The sequence below is a fragment of the Geotrypetes seraphini genome, chromosome 2 (genome assembly GCF_902459505.1).
Source record: "Geotrypetes seraphini chromosome 2, aGeoSer1.1, whole genome shotgun sequence".
NCBI lineage: Eukaryota > Metazoa > Chordata > Amphibia > Gymnophiona > Dermophiidae > Geotrypetes > Geotrypetes seraphini.
The window spans coordinates 304,837,039-304,860,716 of record NC_047085.1 but is presented as its reverse complement, the minus strand read 5'-3'; the positions used below and the strand labels follow the sequence as shown (position 1 = coordinate 304,860,716).

At 48.6% G+C, this 23,678-nt stretch overlaps 1 protein-coding gene across 1 annotated transcript in view; it reads right to left on the bottom strand.

Moving 5' to 3' along the window:
* Window positions 1-329: 329 nt before the first annotated feature.
* GCAT (glycine C-acetyltransferase) overlaps window positions 330-23,678 on the bottom strand; it is a 55,495-nt gene continuing 32,146 nt past the window's right edge. Inside the window, exons 6-9 of the mRNA XM_033929928.1 lie at window positions 11,222-11,304; window positions 6,286-6,457; window positions 5,248-5,369; window positions 330-674 (exon numbers count right to left, since the gene is read on the bottom strand). Of these exons, the coding sequence (XP_033785819.1) occupies window positions 523-674; window positions 5,248-5,369; window positions 6,286-6,457; window positions 11,222-11,304 (529 nt within the window). The 3' untranslated portion in view covers window positions 330-522. The remainder of the gene's footprint in view (window positions 675-5,247; window positions 5,370-6,285; window positions 6,458-11,221; window positions 11,305-23,678) is intronic.

The window sequence follows — 23,678 nt, the reverse complement described above, 5'->3', positions numbered from 1 at the left end:
TCCTATGGTTGGCGTGCATGCTTTCCCTGCAGTTCTCCAGAAACAGATGCTCCGGGGATGCTGTTGGGTGAGAATGCCCCTGGGGAAGCAAAGTATATTGGAAACATTTCAAGTTTGAAGAAAGACAAGAGGGAATAGGAAAAAGCACACCAGAAATGGGAATGAGAATGCACATGCTAGAATAGAGAGGGAGAGAGGGGAAAAGAGACACAACATGTGAACTGAACAGAGTGAGAGCACTGGGAAGGAAAGAATGCTTGGATGGAAATATAAACCTCACATCTTTGGTATGAGGTACACAAGAAAGATACTGATAGGATATCAATACATGTGAGAGATTTCTGATTTATTTTGAGAATATGAAGCTTCTGCAGATAAGTGCTCACAGGCTCAACTGGAGGGCTTTTGATCAATGCTACTTGTCTATCATTCATTTCTTCATCTTTCCCAAAGGTTTCCAGTTGGAAGATTGTCAGAAGGTAAAAAAATATTCAAAGTTTGAAAGTGAGGAGATTACGCTTTTCAGGATACCACACCATGTTTGCGTCCCACTTGCACAAAAGCATCCACACAGCAATCAATGTCCTCGTCATCGTGGGCAGCTGAGATCTGCACACGGATCCGTGCCTTTCCCTTGGGCACCACAGGGTGGCTGAAGCCAATGACATATATCCCTGCAATATAAGGAAGAAAGCAGGTTGGATGGCAACAGGAAGGGGCAAGCTAGCTATGGTAATGATGGTGGGGGTGCAAGTCAAAGTTACACTTCAGCACATCATATTCCTGTTTCCCTCTACTTAGAAATAGGACATGCATAAACCTGCTCTCCCTGATCCAGTCTCAGCTATCCGGCTGCCATTAAAACTGATAGCATTATTCAACAAATTCTTCTATATTGGAGTAGAGTCTGGAGTCTCTGAAGGATTAGACAGGTACGTTAGATAGATTGTGAGCCCACTGGGACAGATAGGGAAAATGCTTGAGTACCTGATTGTAAAAACCGCTTAGATAACCTTGAAAGGCAGTATATGAAAACCTAATAAACTTAAACTTGAATCTCAATATAACTCAATATAACTCCAGTTCTATCACACAAACTCCATATTCCCCAACAATGGTGCTATCCTTCTTTAGGGTTACCAGACATCTGGGAAAACCCGGACATGTCCTCTTTTTAGAGGACTATCCGGGTGCCCAGAGGATTTCCAAAACCTGGCAGTTTGTCCAGATTTTAGAAGTCCCCGAGCTTGGGGCTGCAGCTGGAGGCCCTATGAACATGCACGGACATTAATGTGATGATGTCATATGAACACGCTCATTATGTCATCGCATCGACGCATGCGCAGAGGCCCTCCTGAAGTGGCCCTGAGCTCAGGGAAGGAAACCAGAGGATTGTATGGGGACGGGGCTGGGGCAGAACAGGGCGGAATTGGAGGCAGAACAGGGAGGGACTGGAGGTGGGATAAGACGGGGCCAGGTGTCCTTTTTTTAAAGAGGAAATCTGACAACCCTATCCCTCTTCCAACTCACTATACCTAAAATATTTAGCTTTTGATCATCACCTGAGGAGCAGCACATGCTCCTTTCACTGCAAGACACTGATTAAATCAGCTAAGTTTGGTTTGTTCAACTTATGTTGCTATTAAAATCTGAAATAGTCTACCTATAAACACAAAGGAAAGAATTCTGCTCTTTAAAATTCAGAAGCCGCCTGAAAACTGCAACCTGTTTTGAACCTGAAGCCAATTGGACAGATCCAATGACTTTGAAGTCAACTCTCATCCCTAATGCTCATCAGTCTGTAACCGATTAGTAATCCTGCTCGACTACAACAATACTATCAGTTCCACTCCAGTGGTGCCCAATATCAAATCAAATTGTAAAAGGTTTGCTGCTATTTGTTTCTATCTATGGCCCAAATTCACTAAGCAAACCGATCATGTACCGATCGATTTGTGAGCCCTTTGTGACCGAATTTCTCCCCAACACAATTCACTAACCTGTGTAGCAACCCTCTTCTGATCCGCGCATGTAAATGAGGGGAACTGCATGCAAAATAGGCAGGGACCTGGGGCGCCTCAGCCAATCAGGGCCTTAGGCCCCTCCCCGCACATCAGATGATGCATCGGGGCATGGCCTAAGGCTGCACTCATCGGCGGAGGAGGCGTGGAGCAGGAGAGACTGAGAATCCCTCCTGCTCCCAACAATATTAAGGTAGGGGGAGGGGGTGGGCCTTGCCCGGTCATCCTGCCACCCTCGGAGGAGGCCTGGAGCAGGAGGGAATGAGCATCTCTCCTGCTCCCAACATTCTTAAAGGTAGCGGGGAGCGGGTGGGCCCGGCCCGCCCCACCTAGGTAGAGCGGCAGGGAGGAAGGGAGGGAGGTGGGCCGGCTGACCGGACAGATCATCAGATCAGGATGGGGTTTCACATGGCAGGAGGGAGTTGCATCCCTCCTGCCTTTTCTGGGGTATCGGCGGGGACGCGTTTGGGGGGGGTATTTTGTAGGGGTTTGGGGAGGGAGCTTTATTTTTTTTTTTAACCGAGCATATATTTTGTGTGTGTAAAACACGCAAAATATCTGCCCGATTTAAAAAAAAAAATTACAAGCCCTGACAGCAGTGACAGGAGGCTGCTTCTCCTGTCACTACTGTCAGGGGCTGCGCATGAGTGGGGATCGCACATTTGTGAATCAGTTGGACCTGCCTGAATCGGATTGTTCCAATTCGGGCAAGTTAGTGAATCTAGCCCTTTGTTGGAATATCTGTTCAGTCTATATAATGAGATTATTGCAACTTTGATAAGACCTTCAATTGTATGCTCCCCCTGTTCTAAAAAGAGTTCTCTTACTTGTAAATTACCTTGAGCCTATGCAGGTATAGTGCAATCCATAAATAATAGATTAGAAAAGATGTCTCATTTCCCAAAGAAAACACATTCCAATCTTTAAAAGGTATTACATAAAAGCCTTTTTTTTATCTGGATCTTTTATTTTTTTTAAAATTGGGTTGAACCCAGTCATAAGAACATAAGAATTGCGATCTCTGGATCAGACCTTGGGTCCATCAAGTCCGGTGATCCGCACACATGGAGGCCCCTCCAGGTGTACCCAGGCATAATTTTAGTCCCCATATCACTGTATGCTTCTCAAGGGAGATGTGCATCTAGTTTACCCTTAAATCCTAGAACGGTGGATTCTGCAATTACTTCCGTTCCAATTTTTTTTTGTGTTGATCTCCGTGTTGATCTCCTAAATTGTTTATAAAGGCAAAGATGTTAATTCAAACTATCATATATGCCCAATGTGGCCACATTTCGCCTGTCAGTTATGTCAGAGGCACAAAACTAGAAAAGTAAAAACAAAAGGCACACTTCCCTTTAGACTGAAGACAAGTTAACAATTACTGGAGTAATTCTGGAAAAACTTGCTGCAAGACTAGCTCACCTTTATTATCAGTCTAGACTAGAGAAGCATGTCTTTTGTTCTTACCTCTCTAGTTTGGTGCCTGTGATATAGAAGACAGGCCCAATGTGGTCACATTGGGCGCATACAACAGTTTGAATTAAAATATTTACCTTTTCCAGTGGTGTAATAAGGGGGGGACTGCCAAGGGTAACATCTTGGTGGGGGCGCCAGCACCTGTCCTCCTCTCTGCCTCTTCCCCTCCCCTGTTCCTCTGACATTCACGTGCCAGCATCGGCTCTTTCTCCAATGTCACTTCCTGAACCCATGCCTAGGGAAGTGACATCAGAGGAAGAGCTGACATTGGCGCAAGCAGCAGGTTGGGGGTTAATGTTAAAGAGGTACAGGGGAAGGGGAGCATGCGCAGCAAGAGGAGGCGCCTCTCGACCTCACTATGCCACTACCTTTATCATGTATATTTGTTGGTCTGCAGTTTGTTCTGCTGTATTTATATCACAGAACTTCTATCTCCCTTTTGTTCCCTTCTAAATTGTTTTCCAGATTGCCCTTTCCTTGTCTTCTCTTTCCTCTTCTCCTTCTTTCCTTTCCTCTCTACATCTGTCTGGCATTGATTTTTCTTTGTGTTTCTTTTTTCGCTTTTCTCTTCTCTATATCCACCCATACGTGATTTTACTCCTCATTCTTTCTTTCTCTCACCTTGAAGTCCTTAGTTTCCTTTTCACCTCTCACCTACCTATTGGCTTTTTCCATTTCCCTCATTCTCTCTCCAGTAATCCCATTGCCCCCTCTGTCTTTCTCCTTTCACCCACTTCCTAGTCTTCACTTTCCATCCTCTGTACTCACCCTCTCAACCCTCTTCTACTCTCCAATAACTCACATCCCCTCACCAGCCTCAGCTCCATCCTTGTCTCTCCTTCCTTCCCTTGTTTTCAGACCATTCTCTTACCCTTTACCCCATCTCCTACTGCCTCTACATCTTTTAAACCCTATTGCCCCTCTCATTCAGCCCCTTCAGAGAACCCTCCCCTTCTTCTCTTATCTCTCCACAGCACTTCTAATCCCTTTTTGGTGCCTCTCATCCTCTCTCCAGTCCTCCAGGTCATTTACACCATGCTTCATCCCATCAACACCCCCCCCCACACACACACACACAAACACACTCATACATATCAGTTACCAGGTCCTCACTATTCCCTTGAAATTCCCACAGTATCTCCCATCCATAATTTCCTGCTTTACCTACAACACTCTCCCATTTAATCACCAAATCTTATCCATCCTCCCCTCCATTCCCCAAGTCCCATCCAACTTCTGCTCTGTTCCTCTTCTCCCTCCCTCCAACCCCCACCCTCAAATCCCATCCATCTTGCTCCCCTATCCCTGTCCCCTAATTCCAAGTGCCTTTCATCTTCTGCTCTGTTCCTCTTCTCCCTAACTTCACTCCCAGTCTCCAAATCCTCATTGGCCCAGCACCTGTAAGTTTCTCTGGCTTGATTTGGGCTTCAGTTCTGGTGGTTGCAGTGGGTTTCAAGACAGGCAGCTCCTTCCTCCATGGCAGAACATACAGCTTGTGCGATTTCAGGGCCTGCAGTTCAGAACCATCTAAAGACAAGAGTCCCAAAGATCAAACTGAGTTGGCTTGAATTGCACATCCTGGCTACTCTGCAAAGGAAGAAGATGCTGCCACGAAACACACTGCCACTGCCACTACCAGAATTGCAGCCGAACCAAAGCCAGACTAGTTTATACGTTTTGTCTGTTTCTGGCTGGTCTTGCCAACCCATTTTGCCACCTTGCGGCAATGCCTGCACTGTCACCAGAATACCTCTTTCCAGCATGTCATCTGCTATGACGGATGCTAGCCGGGCATCTCCAAGCATCACTGGGCAGATAGGGTGATTGTGACCTGCAATGGTGAAACCAGAGGCAGTCATCTTTGTTCGGAAACTGCATAGAAAGAGAAAGAAAAAAGGTTGTTTATTTTCCAGTAACTTCAAATTTATTTCTGTTGACCAAGGGAAACCAAACCCACCAGACCATCCCTACCCTGAATATACTATAAGGACCAAGTTATCACAGAGCGCACCTGCTTAAAGGACCAAGATGGGTGTGTACAGAAATTTCATTTATTTTAAAAAAATGTATTCTGCTTAAAACCTGAGTGGATTACATGTAAAACAAATAGATGCAAAAATTCACAAATTTAACATACTGTTAGCTGCAGTTATGCTACTCAGATAGAAATTCACCAAATCCAATTCAAACAGTTAGTTGCCAAGACCTCAAAAGAATATGTACCTAAACCTCTGCAAGGATTAATAAAAAACTTTAACAAATAAATGGATCTCCAACAATTTCTTTAAAACATCTGATTACTACACAGCTTCAAAGAACCAGGCAGGGCATTTCACATCATTGGGACAGCTATTGAAATAGCCGCAGACCATATTTTCATATGACGTACCCCATTTACTGGTTCCATGATTAATCTCATTGCTGCATGAGACTGTAAAGTATGAGTTGGTATGTATTTCTGCAAAATGTGTAGAAATGAAGAAGCAAAACATAAGAGAGCTCAAAAATGGTTTATTTCACTTAGAGGGAATCTACTTTCCAAAGGAAAGTGAATCACATTCTAATGTCAAGTTTCTAAAGAATCCATGGAACCAAAACGTAAAGACTTTCTTCTCCCCAACATCAAGAAAACAAATACTAACCAGTCAAAGTAATTTCTCCCAAAGAACCATCATTCATCTTCCAAGCCATCCATGAAAAATCAAAGCCCATTGTAGAACGAGGAGAAATCCCCCTGAAAAACATTTCTCTAAAGAATGCATTGAGGGTGCATGTCCCAGCCACTCACCGCTGAGTCTTGGCAGCCATGGATTGTGCAATGGCATTGCTCTCCATCAGCAGATCCAATGCTTTGGAAGCACAGCCAACAACAGCAGGAGGCAGGGTATTAGAAAAGAGATATGGTCGGGAGCGCTGGCGCAAGAGATCAATCAAGGCCTTGGGACCAGTTGTGTAGCCACCTGCAGTGAAGAAACACAAGAATATGACAGAATGAGGCAACAGCATGCCACGGAATCATAATGCCTACAGTGTACCTCCACAGATCAATGGCAGCCATATTGGAAGAAGAGCTTCCATGTAAATCTGATACCTAGGAACGTGGCGAGGCATAATAAAAAAAAACCATTTAAATCCCCTTTTGGTCTAAGGCCCTAAACATTGAAAGTAGAAGCAGGGAAAATGTCCATTATTAAAAAAAGTCCAAAAAGAGGGTTTTTAAAAAAAATAATGGCCTGCCTCTACATTCAGCTGTTTAAACACCCAGACCACCACTATGTCTACAGTAACAACATATAATGAACCAAAACGCCCAACACAAGAACCCCTGTGTTCAGTGGGCCGATCAGGGGTTTGCGGGGGGCAGTCATGGGGGAGCTGCATCAGGGCAGGAGGGCCTGGGAACCCTCCTGCCCGTATCTTAGTGGGGGTGGAGAGTCGCCTGGGCAGGAGGGGTTAGGCTCCCTCCTGCCTGGATCTTGTTGCCGGGGAGTGGTGAGGGGTCGCCGGGCAGGAGGGGTTGAGCTCCCTCTTGCCCGATCTTGTAGGGGGGGGTGATGCATCACAGCAGGAGAGATTGGCTATCTCTCTCCTGCTGCGATAGCGATCCGAAGTGCCACGGTTGACGGCACTACGGGATCGTTATCGCGGTAGGAGAGATTGGCTATCTCCCCTGCCACGATGGCGATCACCCTTCTACCTGAACTGCTACAAACTGTGGCAGGAGAAATTGGGCATCTCTCCTGCCACTGGTCGCGGCAGTTCAGGTACAGGGGTGATCGCCATTGCGGCAGGGGAGATGAGCCAAAACAGGTATAAGTGCTGAAAAAGGGCCCGCTGAGCTGATGGCGGCTGGCACGATCAGCTCAGTGGCCCGGCAACCTATCCACCCCCCACTGCCTGAAGAAAGGATCGCTGGTACTTTAGCGATCCTTGCAGGTTGCCATAGGCCTTCGGAGCTGTCTTCCCTCTGCTGCAGTCCCGCCCCCTCCTGACATCAGAGGCAGCATTGTGGCAGAGCAAACAGCTCCGGAGGCTGATGGCAACCTGCAAGATTCGCTAAAGTACCAGCGATCCTCTGTGCAGACTGTTCCGTTGCTGGAATTAGGTAAATGGATGGGGGGAACACACAGGCCTTCCGGGGGGGGGGACATTACGTAAATGGACACCAGCGGGAGGACAGGGGGGAAGCTGGACATAAGCACTTCCCGACTGACCCTCCCCCCTCACCCTCTAAAGCAGGAGCGGCAGCGGCAGGCCAGCAAGAGGCAGCGCTGCCGCTCCTGATTTAGGGGGCGAGGGTCAGTCACCTAATCGGGAGGCCGATTTTTGTTTTTAAATCGAAGTGAAATCGGTGAATCAATTCAAATTGTGAATCAGACAGCACTACCGAGAAGACTTGCTGAATTAGGTCTGGCAGCTCATCCCTCTGAAAAAGGTGCACCACGGACACCTCTTCGCTGGAAAGCAAGAAACCCGATGCCCCGCCATCAGCTTCCGTCCCATTGAGAGGAACCTGGAACTCCTCATCCCAAAGACACCTTCAGGCGCTTGGACAAGGGATAAAGAAGAGGGGACGCCAAAGACGTAGAGGGAGGCAAAGCCACAGGGGCTGCAGAGGGAACCCCCTTCCCAAAACCCACTAGGCGCACACGGGACCTCCGGCTGCCTGAAAATGCTTCCAGATGACCTTAAATCCGGCAATTTGAATCTTGGAGTTTAACCATATAGTTTGGTTTGTCGATTTATAGATTGGAATATATGTTAAATTACTAACATATCGCAGTTTTCCATGTATCCATAATTATTCTATTTTCTTTATACAATCGACAAGAATGGACACGGCAGAGACGATCAACAAGCTGGAATCGCTATGGGTTAAAATACCGGGTAGGAAAGGACCTGAAATAAAGATGGGCCTATACTATTGTCCACCCGGGCAAACCGGAATATCGATGAAGAAATGGAAGCCGAGATGAAGTGAGAATGCAAAAGCGGTAACATGGTTATTATGGGAGACTTCAACTACCCCGGGATAGACTGGAGTCTTGGAAGCTCAAGATGCACTAGGGAGACAGAATTCCTGGAGGCTACACAAGATTGCTTGATGGAGCAGCTTGTTAGAGAACTGACGAGAGGAAATGCCACTCTGGATCTAATCCTAAATGGGTTAAGGGGACCTGCAAAGGAAGTGGAAGTAGTGGGACCGTTGGGAAACAACGATCACAATATGATCAAGTTCAAGGTTGAAGTAGGAAAACCGAAAGGAAAGAGAACCATAGCGACAACTTTGAACTTCAGGAAAAGCAACTACGAAGCAATTAGGGAAATGGTAAGGAAGAAGCTTAGGAACACTTCCAAAAAATGGCAAACGGCAGAACATGCCTGGTCTTTTTTCAAGGACACGGTGACCAAGGCGCAAAATCTGTATATCCCCAGATTCAGAAAGGGGTGCAAAAAGAGTTGAACAAAAGACCCGGCGTGGATAACTAAAATAGTGAAGGAAGTGATAGATAATAAGAAAAATTCATTCAGGAAATGGAAAAAGGACAAAACTGAGGGGAACTGGAAAGAGCACAAGAAGTATCAAAAAGAATGTCACCGTGTGGTTCGAAAAGCCAAAAGAGAGTATGAAGAAAGGCTAGCCAGGGAAGCACGAAATTTCAAACCATTCTTTAGATATATTAAAGGGAAGCAGCCGGCTAGGGAGGAGGTGGGACCGCTAGACGACGGAGACAGGAAGGGAATGGTGAAGGAGAAAGAAGTCGCAGAAAGACTTAACATATTCTTTTCGTCTGTATTTACAAACAAAGACACAACCAACATACCGGAACCTGAGCAATTCTTCAATGGAAATCAAGCAAAAAATTTAACATCCATGGAAGTGAGCCTTGAAGATGTGCGCAGGCAGATAGAAAAACTAAAAACTGACAAATCCCCGGGTCCGGACGGAATCCATCCAAGGGTTCTGAAGGAATTAAAGGAGGAGATAGCGGAACTACTGCAGCAAATTTGCAACCTATCCCTGAAAACAGGCATGATCCCGGAGGACTGGAAAATAGCCAATGTCACACCCATCTTTAAAAAGGGATCAAGAGGAGGTGACCCGGGAAACTACAGACCGGTGAGTCTGACCTCGGTTCCGGGGAAAATGGCGGAAGCACTGATAAAAGAAAACATCGATGAACATTTTGAAAGAAACTAACTTTTGATAACCAGCCAACATGGTTTCTGCAGGGGGAGATCGTGCCTAACTAACTTACTGCACTTCTTCAAAGGAATTAACAAACGGATGGACAGAGGAGACCCCATAGACATCATATACCTAGATTTCCAAAAAGCCTTTGACAAGGTGCCTCATGAATGTCTACTCCGGAAACTGAAGAACCATGGAGTATGGAGACGTACATAGATGGATCAGAAACTGGTTGGCGGGTAGGAAACAGAGGGTAGGGGTGAAGGGCCACTACTCGGACTGTAGGAGGGTAACGAATGGTGTTCCGCAGGACTCGGTGCTCGAGCCGCTGCTATTCAATATATTCATAAATGATCTAGAAACAGGGACGAAGTGCGAAATAATGAAATTTGCGGACAACACCAAACTATTTAGTGGAGCTCCCTCTTGCCCCGATCGTGTCGGGGGTGCCGCGGTTGGCTGGGGCAAGAGGGCTTGAGCTCCCTCTTGCCCCAATCGTGTCGGGGAGTCGGGACCGCCAAGAGGAAGCAGCAGGACACCGGTAGGAGCTTCTACATGATGGGGGGGGTTGGGAGGCTGTGGGGGTGCGAGCGGTCCTTCAGGGTGGGGGTGCGGGTGGGAGTGCGTGCGAGCGGTCCTTCGGGGTGGGGGTGCGGGTGAGCGGTCCTTCGGGGTGGGGGTGCGAGCGGTCCTGTGGGGGGGTGAATCGGACGTCGGGGGGGGCATCAGGCTTTCAGGGTGGGGACAGGACTTCAAGGGGGAGAGGAGAGTCGGGGCGGGCGAAAGGAGAGTCGGGCGGTGACGGGAGAGTCGGGCAGCATGCGCGGTATACGGGTGTGCGCGGTATATAAAAATTTCTGTACATAAATTTGTGTTTTTCGCGCGCTATACCCGTGTGCGCGTTTTACACGGGTGCGCGTTATCTATGTGAAAATACGGTATACCCGCTTGTAAGATACCTATACCGGTCTGGAGAGTTGCTAAAGAATATTTGATTCATACAACTTGCTGAGGTCCATATTTGTTTGTATCCCCAAATAGCACAGTTGCTTTCCTGCTCAGTAGAGCACGGGTAAATGAGAAGAAATTCAAAACATGGGGATGGGGTTATGAAGTACACTTCACTGCAGAGACAAGGTAGGAACTGGAAAAATCTCTGGTTGTGGGGAGGGAATGGGGGTAAATCTTTGTCCCTGTATCACTCTCTACTGCCTAGGTTTTAGGCACCAGAATGGCATGTAACATTCATAAAATTTATTTGCAAGATAGACTTCAGAGAGTTAATTCCTCATCCCTGGAAATGAGCTATGAGAAATGGATCTACTTTGGACCCGGATTGGTCATTACTGGAGAAAGGATGATGGGCTCGATAGACCATGTTACAACATGGCTTTCCATATATTCTTATGCGATAGGAGTGAGGAAATAAATAGAAGAAAGGGGAGGATGGAGAGAAGGGCAGGGAAAGTTGAGTAGAGAGAAGGAGCAAGGGGAGGTGTAAACTAGTAGGTGCTTTGGGAAAGAAACTGACCTGCAGCACCACCAAGAGCTTTCCCCAGCGTGGAGTTAACAATAGTCACTTGGTCCATGACTCCCAGCAGCTCATCAGTCCCCCTGGAGTAGGAAGAGATGCCATTAGAACCATACTTAACACTAGCAGTCATTTATTATCAATTCTATCTTTTCTGCACGCATTTCTATTGACATTGCATGCGTACTTATCATCTTTTAAAACATATATTTGTCCTCATGCTTTTAAATTTCTTAATATTATAGTCTATGGTCAAATTGATCATCTTGTTGTCTTATTCTTTTCTTTTTTTTTAATTGTTTATTTCTATATTCAACAAAACTTACAAGAATACATCTTGCTACAATGAACACAGGGAGGCAAACTCATACGTATGAAAATAAAAATATTCCTTTATCCCCTTCTTAGACCTCAATTTTGGGGGGTGGTCATTCAAGAAAATATATGAGAGAAAAATTAAAGAAGAATTAAATTGACAAATAGGCTTAATGTATCTAAGCACCAGCTAATAAAGTTTCGTTATCCCTCAGTCCTTGATGATCTTCTTCACATCTAGGAATTCCTTCAGATGGTTTGGAGAAAAAAAAGTGTATTTGACTCCCAAATACCTAACCAAGCATTTGCAGGGGTATGCTAGAAGAAACGTTGCTGCCAAATTAATAGTATCTTGACGCATAGATGTTGTCTTATTCTTAATATTTGTTATCTTTTCATTTTTATTATTATTACAACTGTTTTTATTATTGTATTTTTAATATTGTGTTTTATGTTATATCTGTACCTAATAGGACCCCTGATGAAGGTTGTCCGAAACAAGGACTGTGTTGGGTCCCACCGTTTGGTAAAAAGGTTTTAATATATAGTTTGCTTGTCACAATAAAATTTGCCTACATCGTTGTACATATCTGCAGTTTTGGTTTGTTTGTTCCAGAGATGCCATTAGTACATATATGTAAGGCATTGCAATAGCTCTCTCCTTCTCTGGGATGGGAGGAGGCAGAAGCATTTATAGCAGGGGCATCCACATTTTTCACAGTAAGCCACATGATGAGAAATCCACATGTGTGAATGCACGTAGGCTACATGAATATTTTTGATCATGTGATTTATACAATCAAAATCTATGAATCTCTTCTGAAATTGTCGCTCTGCAATGTTTCAGTATCACATGTACCAACTAATAATTTTTTTTTTGCTAAAAATCTCAATCAAGTCACATATTGGATGCCCCCTTTCTACAGCCATTGCTTCTCAATAGCACGAATATAACCTTTTCACTGAAACAATGACTACATAATTCTCTACAAAAAAGAACACCCAAGGAGACTTCCAGTTTCTTGAAGACAACAGGACACGGTCTCCAAGCTTTCACCTGCACTCTATATTTAAATAAAAAAATCAGTCCTGATTAATATAGTAAACACATTTCCTGCAATGACTGGTTCAACAAGTCACATTTAAAATTTACTTTAGATTAAAAAAGGTGGGATAAATATTCAGCCAACATAGCAGTGAGCATTTCTGTAACCACTACTAGTGTTATTTCTGGATATTCAGTACTGGGCCATGCCTGAGCACCAGACTCGCATATCCAGTTTATGATCTAGCTGTTTCTTATATGGTTAAGTGTGATATTAAGCCCTTAACTTCATAAGCAACACTGCATAATAAGAGGACCGATTTTTACGTAATCTGATTTACTAGCTGATTTACATGCCGATATTCAGCACTTAGGGGGAAATTCTAGAAACGGCGTAGGCACTTTAGGCTGCCGAACACACTATGGGCGTGGCTAATGTCAAACGTGGCGTTAGGCAGTCTAAAGTGCCTACATAGATGCAATTCATGTCAAAGATAGGCATCAGAAATGTAGGCCCGGAAAACCCTGGCCTACATTTCTGGCGCCCATCTTTCATGGAGGCATGATTCTCTATAGGGTACCGTCAGTGATTGGCACGTGAAAGGCGATCGTTTTTTAGGTGGCTGCCAATATCGGTGCACTATAGAAAATCCGGGCCTTAACTCCTAAGTGCCTACTCTGCCCATGGACTGCCCACAAAATAGATGGCTTTGAGGTTAGTGGTCTGTGGTGATATTCAGTGACATTAACTGGCTAAGTGCCAATCAGCAGATATGTTATGTTAATCAGGTTCTCTATTCCACTTTTACGTAGTCATTTCCAAGGTCGGATTACATTACAAGAGGTTGGATCAGTTATCCAGAAACTTACAATGGACAGTTTGACAAGGACATTCAATAGAGTTGCTAGTACAGGTAGATCAATACAGCTATTAATACAGTTAGGTCATAGTCACAAATAGCACAGTTACTTACCGTAACAGGTGTTATCCAGGGACAGCAGGCAGATATTCTCAACATGTGGGTGACGTCACCAACGGAGCCCCCTAGCGGACGTTTTCGCAAGCAAACTTGCTTGAAGACCTTCAAGCTTGCGATTGGCCCGCGCATGCGTGCGAGCCCCTCCCGCTCAACCTAGGGCATGCGTCTCCTCAGCATGGCCTCAGTTCAGATAGCTAACAAAGAAGCCAACCACAGGGAGGTGGGTGGGTTGCGAGAATATCTGCCTGTTGTCCCTGGATAACACCTGTTACGGTAAGTAATTGTGTTTTATCCCAGGACAAGCAGGCAGCATATTCTCAACATGTGGGAGACCTCTAAGCTAACCAGAATGGGATGGTGGGAGAGTTAGAAAATTAGGAGAACAGATGTTGCAAATACGGACTGGCCAAAGTGGCCGTCACGCCTGGAGAAAACTCCAGATAATAGTGAGAGATGAACATATGAACTGAGGACTAAGTGGCAGCCTTACAGATTTCCTCAATGGGAGTTGAGCGGAGGAAAGCAACATATGCCGCCATCGCTCGGACCATGTGGCCTATGACTCAACCCGGCAGGGAGAGACCAGCCTGAACGTAACAGAAAGAAATACAAGCAGCCAACCAGTTAGAAATGGTCCGCTTAGAGACAGAGCGACCCAAGCGATTAGGATCGAAAGAGAGGAACAGCTGGGGAGCCGAATGGTGAGAGTGGTGCGCTTCAAGTAGAAGGCCCACGCACGCTTACAATTAAGAGAATGCAGAGCCACTTCTCTAGGGTGAGAATGGGGCTTCAGGAAAAACACAGGAAGAACAATGGATTGGTTGATGTGAAACTCAGAAACAACCTTAGGCAAGAACTTAGGATGGGTATGGAGAACCACCTTATCATGATGGAAGACAGTGAAAGGTGGGTCTGCCACCAAGGCTTGAAGCTCACTGACCCGACGGGCAGAAGTGAGAGCAATAAGAAACACAACCTTCCAAGTAAGATACTTCAAGTGAACCCGTGCTAGCGGCTCGAACGGAGGTTTCATTCAACAAGCAAGGACCACGTTAAGATCCCAAACCATGGAAGGAGGTTTAAGGGGCGGATGAATGTGGAAAAGGCCTTTCATGAAGCGGGAAACCACAGGATGAACAGAGATAGGCTTCCCGTCAATCGGCTGATGAAAAGCAATAATGGCACTAAGGTGGACTCGAACCGAAGAGGACTTGAGTCCAGCGCCAGACAAGTGTACCAGATAATCCAGGACAGCAGACAAGGAGGCAGAAATCGGCTCCAGCTGCCGAGTAGCACACCAGGAAGAAAAGCGGGTCCACTTCTAAAGGTAACATTGGCAAGTGGACTCCTTTCGAGACGCCTCCAGGACGTCCAGCACAGGCTGGGAGAACTGGAACAAGGGCATTAAGTCTCGAGGAACCAAGCCGTTAAGTGCAAAGACTGTAGGTTGGGATGAAGAAGAGAACCTTGACTCTGCGTAAGCAGAGAAGGAAAAACAGGCAGAAGAAGGGGCTCCCTGGAACTGAGTTGTAACAGAAGGGAGAATCACGGTTGTCGGGGCCACTGAGGAGCTATCAGAATCATGGTGGCACACGTGGACTTGAGCCTGATGAGTCTTCAGAATCAGACGAGAGTCTTCAGAATCAGAGGGAATGGAGGGAACGCATACAGAAACAGGTTCGTACAATCCAGTAGAAAAGCATCCGCCTCGAGCCTGAGAGGGGTGTAAACCCTGGAGCAGAAACGGTGCAACTTGTGATTGAGGGGGGATGCGAACAGATCGACATCCGGAGTCCCCCCAACGAGCAAACACCTGATGTAGAGTCAAGGAATGGATGGACCATTCATGAGGCTGCAGAAGACGACTCAACTTGTCTGCCAGACAATTGTGCTGGCCCTGAATGTAGACCGCTCGAAGGAATATGTTGCGGCAACTGGCCCAATCCCAGAGCCGCATCGCCTCTTGGCACAGGGACAGTGCCCCCCCGTTTGTTGATATAATAAATGGCGACCTGGTTGTTCGTGCGGATCAGCATCACTCGGTTGCGAAGCAGGTGACAAAAAGCTTTCGGGGTGAGGAAAATCGCTCGGAGCTCCAGCAGATTGATGTGACAAAGGCGGGCGGCACTGGACCAAAGACCCTGAGTGCGAAGACTGTTCAGATGAGCCCCCCAAGCATAGGTCGACGAGTCCATTGTGAGGACCTTCTGCAGAGGAGGAGCATGAAACAGAAAACCTCTGGAAAGATTGGAAGAGAGCATCCACCAACGGAGAGACTGCTTCAACAAAGGTGTCACGACAATGAGTCAAAAGACAGGATCTCGATCCTGGTTCCATTGGGACGCTAGAGTCCATTGACGAATACGGTGGTGAAGTCTGGCAAAAGGAGTCACATGAACCATGGAGGCCATGTGACCTAGGAGGACCATCAGGAGCCGAGCCGGGGCCGAGGACAGATTGGCCACCCTCTGGCATAAACGAATAAGGGCCTCCTGACGAGGCCGAGGCAAGAAGGAGCGGAGACGAACCGTGTCCAGGACCGCTCTGATGAACTCTAGAGACTGGGATGGACAGAGGTGAAACTTGGGGAAGTTCACCTTGAAGCCGAGACTCTGAAGGAGCAAGATGGTTTGATTCGTTGCTCGCAGAACTTCTTGGCGAGAGGACGCTTTGATTAACTAGTCGTCGAGATAGGGAAACACCTGCAGGCCGCAGAGACGCAGGGCCACAGCTACCACAACCAGGCATTTCATGAAAACCCTCGGAGAGGCCGCCAGGCCAAAGGGAAGAACACGATACTGGAGATGGAGATCCCCCACCCGGAATCTCAGATACCGGCGAGAGGCTGGGTGTATTGGAATGTGCGTGTATGCCTCTTTGAGGTCCAGCGAGCTCAGCAAGTCCCCCTCATCCAAGAGGGGGTACAACGTAGGAAGGTTGAGCATTCTGAACCGTTCCCTGACCAGAAACTTGTTCAGAGCACGGAGATCCAGGATCGGACACAGATCCCCCGTCTTCTTGGGTACCAGAAAGTACTGGGAATAAAAAGCACAGTTACTTACCATAACAGGTGTTATCCAGGGACAGCAGGCAGATATTCTTAACATATGGGTGACGTCACCGACGGAGCCCCGGTACGGACACTTTTAAATAGAAAGTTCTAGTTGACCGCACCGCGCATGCGCGGGTTCCTTCCCGCTCGACGGAGGAGAGCGTGGTCCCCAGTTAAGATAAGCCAGCTAAGAAGCCAACCCGGGGAGGAGGGCGGGTCCTAAGAATATCTGCCTGCTGTCCCTGGATAACACCTGTTACGGTAAGTAACTGTGCTTTATCCCAGGACAAGCAGGCAGCATATTCTTAACATATGGGTGACCTCCAAGCTAACAGAGGGAGAGGAGGGATGGTTGGCCAGTAGGAAAATAAATGTTGTAACACAGATCGGCCGAAGAGTCCATCTCGTCTGGAGAAGGCATCCAGACAGTAGTGAGTAGTGAACGTATGAACTGAGGACCAAGTGGCAGCCTTGCAGATTTCCTCGATGGGCGTGGAACGGAGGAAAGCCACAGAAGCAGCCATAGCTCTGACCCTGTGAGCTGTGACAGCACCTTCCAGTGAGAGACCGGCCCGAGCATAACAGAACGCAATGCAGGCAGCAAGCCAGTTGGAAAGCGTCCGTTTAGAGACAGGATGACCTAGACGGTTAGGGTCGAAGGACAAAAAGAGCTGAGGGGACGAGCGGTGAGCTCTGGTACGGTCAAGGTAGTATGCAAGGGCACGCTTACAGTCCAGCGTGTGCAACACCTGTTCCCCAGGATGAGAATGGGGCTTAGGGAAAAAGACAGGCAACACAATGGATTGGTTGAGGTGGAAGTCCGAGACCACCTTGGGAAGGAATTTAGGATGGGTACGCAGAACCACCTTGTCATGGTGAAAAACAGTGAAAGGGGGGTCGGCAACCAGTGCATGCAGCTCACTAACCCTCCTGGCAGAGGTGATGGCAATGAGGAAAAGCACCTTCCATGTCAGAAATTTGAGTGGAGTAGTGGCAAGAGGCTCAAACGGAGGTTTCATGAGGGCTGATAAAACCACATTCAGGTCCCAGATGACTGGAGGAGGCTTCAGAGGTTGGTTGACATTGAAGAGGCCTCTCATGAACCGGGAAACCAGCGGATGAGCCGTGAGAGGTTTTCCAAGGATAGGCTCATGAAACGCAGTGATGGCACTGAGGTGGACTCTGATTGAGGTGGACTTGAGGCCAGCATTGGATAGAGAGAGCAAATAGTCCAGAACATTTTCCACAGCTAAGGAGGTGGGATCGTGGTGACGTAGTAGGCACCAAGAGGAGAACCGGGTCCACTTCTGATGATAACACTGGAGGGTGGCCGGTTTCCTGGAGGCATCCAAAATACGACGGACAGGCTGAGACAGATGTTCTGGAGAGGTCAGCCCGAGAGAAACCAAGCTGTCAGGTGGAGCGAAGACCGATTGGGATGCAGTAGAGACTGATGCTGCTGTATAAGTAGAGTAGGAAACACAGGAAGAGGAATGGGTTCCCTGGCGCTGAGCTGGAGCAGGAGGGAGAACCAGTGTTGACGAGGCCACCAAGGGGTGATGAGAATCATGGTGGCTCTGTCCCTGCGGAGTTTGAATAATGTCCGTAACATCAGAGGCAGTGGAGGAAAGGCATAGAGGAACCGAGCCGTCCAGTTGAGCAGGAATGCATCCGGAGCCAGGCGATGAGGCGAGAAGAGTCTGGAACAGAACTGGGGCAGCTGATGGTTGTGAGGAGCTGCAAATAGGTCCACCTGAGGAGTGCCCCACTGAGCAAAGATGGAGCGGAGTGTGGGAGGATCCAGGGTCCACTCGTGAGGTTGAAGGATGCGGCTGAGCTTGTCGGCCAGGGAGTTCTGTTCGCCCTGGATATAGACAGCCTTGAGGAAGAGACTGCGGGCCGTGGCCCAGGTCCAGATGCGGATGGCCTCCTGACAGAGGAGGGGAGATCCGGTGCCGCCTTGCTTGTTTATGTAGTACATGGCGACTTGGTTGTCTGTGCACAGGAGAAGAACCTGAGGATAGAGAAGGTGCTGGAAGGCCTTGAGAGCATAGAACATGGCCCTGAGTTCCAGGAAATTGATGTGATGTTGACGCTCCTGAGGGGTCCAGAGTCCCTGGGTGCAAAGATCTCCCATGTGAGCTCCCCATGCATAGGGGGAGGCATCTGTGGTTATGATCATGGAGTGAGGGGGTAGATGAAATAGTAGACCCCTGGAAAGATTGGAGGAGTTCAACCACCAGTGAAGAGATTGCTGAAGAGACGATGTCACAGAGATGGGACGAGAAAGAGGATCTGTGGTCTGTGACCATTGGTTGGCTAGAGTCCACTGAGGTGTCCTGAGGTGGAGTCGTGCCAGAGGAAGCACATGGACCGTCGAGGCCATGTGGCCCAGGAGGATCATCATCTGCCGAGCTGGAATGGAGTGATGAAGGAGCACCTGACGGCAGAGGTGGAGCAGGGTCCGTTGTCGGTCGGAGGGAAGAAACGCCCTCATCAGGGTGGTATCGAGAACGGCTCCAATGAACTGAAGGCGCTGTGTGGGAAGCAGATGCGACTTGGGGTAGTTGATCTCGAACCCCAGGAGATGGAGGAAGGAGATGGTGTTCTGAGTGGCTTGTAGCACAAGTGGAGACGTAGGTGCTTTCACCAACCAATCGTCCAAGTAGGGGAACACCTGGAGGTTGTGAGACCTGAGAAAGGCCGCCACCACAATAAGGCACTTGGTGAACACCCTGGGTGATGATGCCAGGCCAAAGAGTAGCACTTTGTACTGATAGTGACGGTGCTGTATCTGAAACCGTAGGTAGCGACGTGAAGTCGGATGGATTGGGATGTGAGTGTAGGCCTCTTTGAGGTCTAGGGAACATAGCCAGTCGTGTTGAGAGAGAAGAGGGTAAAGTGTGGCAAGGGATAGCATCCTGAACTTTTCCTTGACCAAACACTTGTTGAGGTCCCTGAGATCGAGGATGGGACGTAGGTCTCCTGTCTTCTTGGGTACCAGGAAGTAGCGGGAGTAGAATCCCTGACCCCGTTGGTCGTGGGGGACTTCTTCGATGGCATTGAGAAGAAGGAGGGATTGTACCTCCTTGAGGAGGAGGAGGGTTTGAGAGGAGTGAGAAGCAGACTCTACGGGAGGATTGTCTGGTGGAAGAGTCTGGAAGTTGAGAGAGAGTAGCCGTGGCGAATGATGGTGAGAACCCATTGGTCTGATGTGATGACCTCCCAACGGCTGAGAAAAAGTTGAAGGCGGCCTCCGATAGGTTGAGGAAGAGGCAACACTGGTGAGAGACTGGCTATGCCCTGGAGAAAGGAGTCAAAAGGGCTGAGCAGGTTTTGACTGAGGGAGAGGCTTGGCAGGTTGATGAGATTGGGAGCGAGCCTGAGATTGCTGTTGCTGACGAGGTCGGCGAGGTTGTTGTGGAGGTGGGTGGAGAGGTCTGGCTGAGAATCTGCGTTGGTAGGAAGACTGCTGTCTATAGGGGCGAGCAGGAGGAGTCTTCTTTTTCGGTTTGATGAGAGTATCCCACCTGGTCTCGTGAGCCGAGAGTTTCTGGGTGGTGGAGTCTAGGGACTCTCCGAAAAGTTCATCACCAAGACAAGGTGCGTTAGCTAGGCGGTCTTGGTGGTTAACGTCGAGGTCAGAAACTCTCAGCCAGGCCAGACGTCTCATGGCGACCGCCATGGCAGATGCTCGGGAGGTGAGTTCGAAAGAATCATAAATGGAGCGCACCATGAATTTGCGGAGTTGGAGCAGACTGGAAATGTGTTGTTGGAAAAGAGGGACCTTACGTTCAGGAAGATACTTTTGTAATGAAGAGAGTTGTTGAACCAGATGCTTCATGTAGAAGGAGAAGTGAAAGGTGTAATTATTAGCTCTGTTTGCAAGCATTGCGTTTTGATAAAGGCGCTTGCCAAATTTATCCATCGTTTTACCCTCTCTGCCAGGAGGGGTAGAAGCATAAACACTGGATCCCTGGGTCTTCTTCAAGGTGGACTCGACAAGAAGAGATTCATGGGGCAGTTGGGGCTTGTCAAACCCCGGGATAGGGATTACCCTGTAGAGACTATCCAGTTTTCTAGAGGCCCCCGGTACCGAGAGAGGGTTCTCCCAATTCTTGTAGAAAGTTTCCCGTAAGATGTCGTGGACGGGTAACTTTAGAAATTCTTTGGGGGGTTGCTCGAAGTCTAGGGCATCTAAGAAAGCCTGTGACTTCTTAGAGTCAGATTCTAACGGGATAGAGAGAGCTGTTGACATTTCCCGAAGAAATTTGGTGAACGAGGATTGTTCAGGCTTGGAGCTGGTATCGATTGTGGAGGGTTCCTCGTCGGATGAAGAAGCCTCATCATCGGTACCGGGTTGGGATTCTTCCCAGAGGTCCGGGTCCCTGACGTCGGTGTGTATAGAACGGGACGGTGGTGTGGATGGTTCTGCGTGGCGAGTCTTAGAAAGAGATTTGCCAGAACGCATGGAGACGGTACCGGGGGAAGAAGAGCGGTGCCGGTCTCGGTCTTGGGGTGCTTGTTGCCGGTCCCGATGTCGGAGAGGATCGGTATCAGAGTGCACAAGAGAATTAATTGGTTCCGCCAAGAGCACCGACATAGACGTGTTTAATGGTACCGATGGAGTCGACTCCGGTGGTACGGTGCGAGGCTCGGGCCGGTCCGGTACCGGAAGGAGCGGGGCCAATATTGTTTGCAACAGGTGTTGTAGTTGTTGCTGTAGTTGCTCTTGTAATTGAGTTTGGAGTATGGCCGCTATGCGGTCGTCCAGAGGAGGCACCGGTACCGCTTTTTTCTTTTTCGGTACCATAGGTGCTGCTCTACGCCCCGGCGATGAGGAAGCCGATGACGAGGCACTCACCGAAATCGGGGCGGAGCGTTTACGGGGTCGGCTTGATGCCGGGAGGACCGGTGTCGCCGCTGTGGCAGGAGGGCACTCAAGGGAAGAGGGAGGCTTCTTAGCCGGCTTACCTGACGCTATCGACCCCGAGGAAGGATCAGGCGGTGTCGAGGTAGTCGGTGCCGACTTTAACGGCGCCGTCGATGGTGTGGCAGACTCCATGGCAGATCCGGTACCGAAAAGGATGTTCTGCTGGATCTGCCTATTTTTTAACGTACGTTTTTTTAAGAGTGGCACAGCGGGTGCAGGTGTCAGCCCGATGCTCTGGACCCAGGCACTGCAAGCACCAATTGTGCGGGTCAGTGAGAGAGATCGGGCGTGCACACCGCTAGCACTTCTTGAAACCTGGCTGAGGGGGCATGAATGGAAACACGGCCTCTGCAAAATCAAACCCGGAGGCCTGTATGTTGGCGACAGGCCCCGCCGGGGCCGGCCAGAAAATAAGGAAAAAACAAAATTGAGATTTTTTTTTTTTGAAGACTAAATAGAAACCCGAAGGGAAAAAAGCAAAAAAGGAAGAAAATTACGCGAGCGGGAAGGCAAAGTAGGATATTTCAACAGCCGTTGAAAGCACATGCGTCTTCTTCGCTCCGCGGAAACAAAGAAACTGGGGACCACGCTCTCCTCCGTCGAGCGGGAAGGCACCCGCGCATGCGCGGTGCGGTCAACTAGAACTTTCTAGTTAAAAGTGTCCGTACCGGGGCTCCGTCGGTGACGTCACCCATATGTTAAGAATATGCTGCCTGCTTGTCCTGGGATAAGCCCGAGCTTCCCGCAGAAGGAGAAGCAGCTGAGACCTGGCTGAAGGAAACTCTTTTGGAGGAAGGTCTGGGGGGGTACGTGACTGAAGTGAAGGGAGTACCCCTTCTGGATGATGGAAAGCACCCAACTGTCGGTGGTAAGACTTTCCCACTGGGTGTAGAAATAATGGAGACGCCCCCCGATGGGGAGGGGAGAAGTCTCCAGAAGGAAGGGAGCCCGAAGGCTCATACCGTAATTGTCAAAAAGACGGCCCAGGCTTCGCTGGAACTGGCAGCTGGGCCTTAGCTTGCCGCTGCTGCTGTTGTTGCGGCCGCTTCGAAGGAGGCCAAGAGAACGCAGTAGTTTTCTGCAGATACCTCCGGAGAGGAATTTTGTATTGAAAAGCCAGAGAGGTCTTCGGCTTAAGTCTCACCAGAGAGGTGAAGGACCGTTCATGTTCCGAGAGGCGCTTGGTGGCCGCCTCAATGGAATCATCAAAGAGCTCATTACCCACGCCAGGGAGATTGGCTAGATGATCCTGGAGATTCGGATCCATATCCACAATCCTGAGCCAAGCGAGGCAACGCATGGCGATCGCAAAAGCCATGACCCTCAAGGACAACTTGAAGGCATCATAGGCCGCCTGAAACATATAGAGGCGGAGCTGGGAGAGAGTCTCCTCAAGGAGACAAAACTCCTGATGACGAGAATCCGGCACATCCACCCAGAATGAGTGGAGGGCTTCCACACAGAACTGGAAATAGGACGTGAAGATAAAGTTATAGCTGAAGACACTGTTTGCCATCATTGAGTTTTGATAAAGACGGCGACCAAACTTGTCAATCGTACGGCTCTCCCAGCCCGGCGGGACGGCTGCGTATACCTTCGAGGGGTTGGATTTCTTTAAGGAAGATTCAACCACCAAGAATTGGTGAGAAAGCTGAGAACTTTCGAACCCCTTGACCGGGATCGTCCGGGATTCCAATTTGGAGGGAATAGCCGGGACCGCATAAGGGTCTCCAGGTTCCGGAGAAATGTCTGCCGGAGAACCTGGTGCAATGGCAAGCGCAGCGCCTCACAGAGTGGATGAACAACACCCATTTCCGCCAGGAATTCCTGGGTATAACGGGACTCAGACTGGAGGTCCAGTTCAAGGCCCTGCCCATGTCAGCAATGAAACGAGTGAAGGAGGAGTTGCGAGAAGAAGACTCATCTTCCTGAGGAGACCCCGAGCGAGATCTGGGGATAGCAGAGAAAGAGGGAGAAATTTCTCTTGAATAGCATGCTGGAGCCTCGGAGTCCCGCGAATGGGAGATCAAGGAGGCTCTACTAAAGCGCCTCGGGGCGTCGAGGAATGCCCCCACATAAGGTGGGTCGGGGAGGACCCCGGAGTATGAGGGACCCACTTGGGGAGCCCCAGA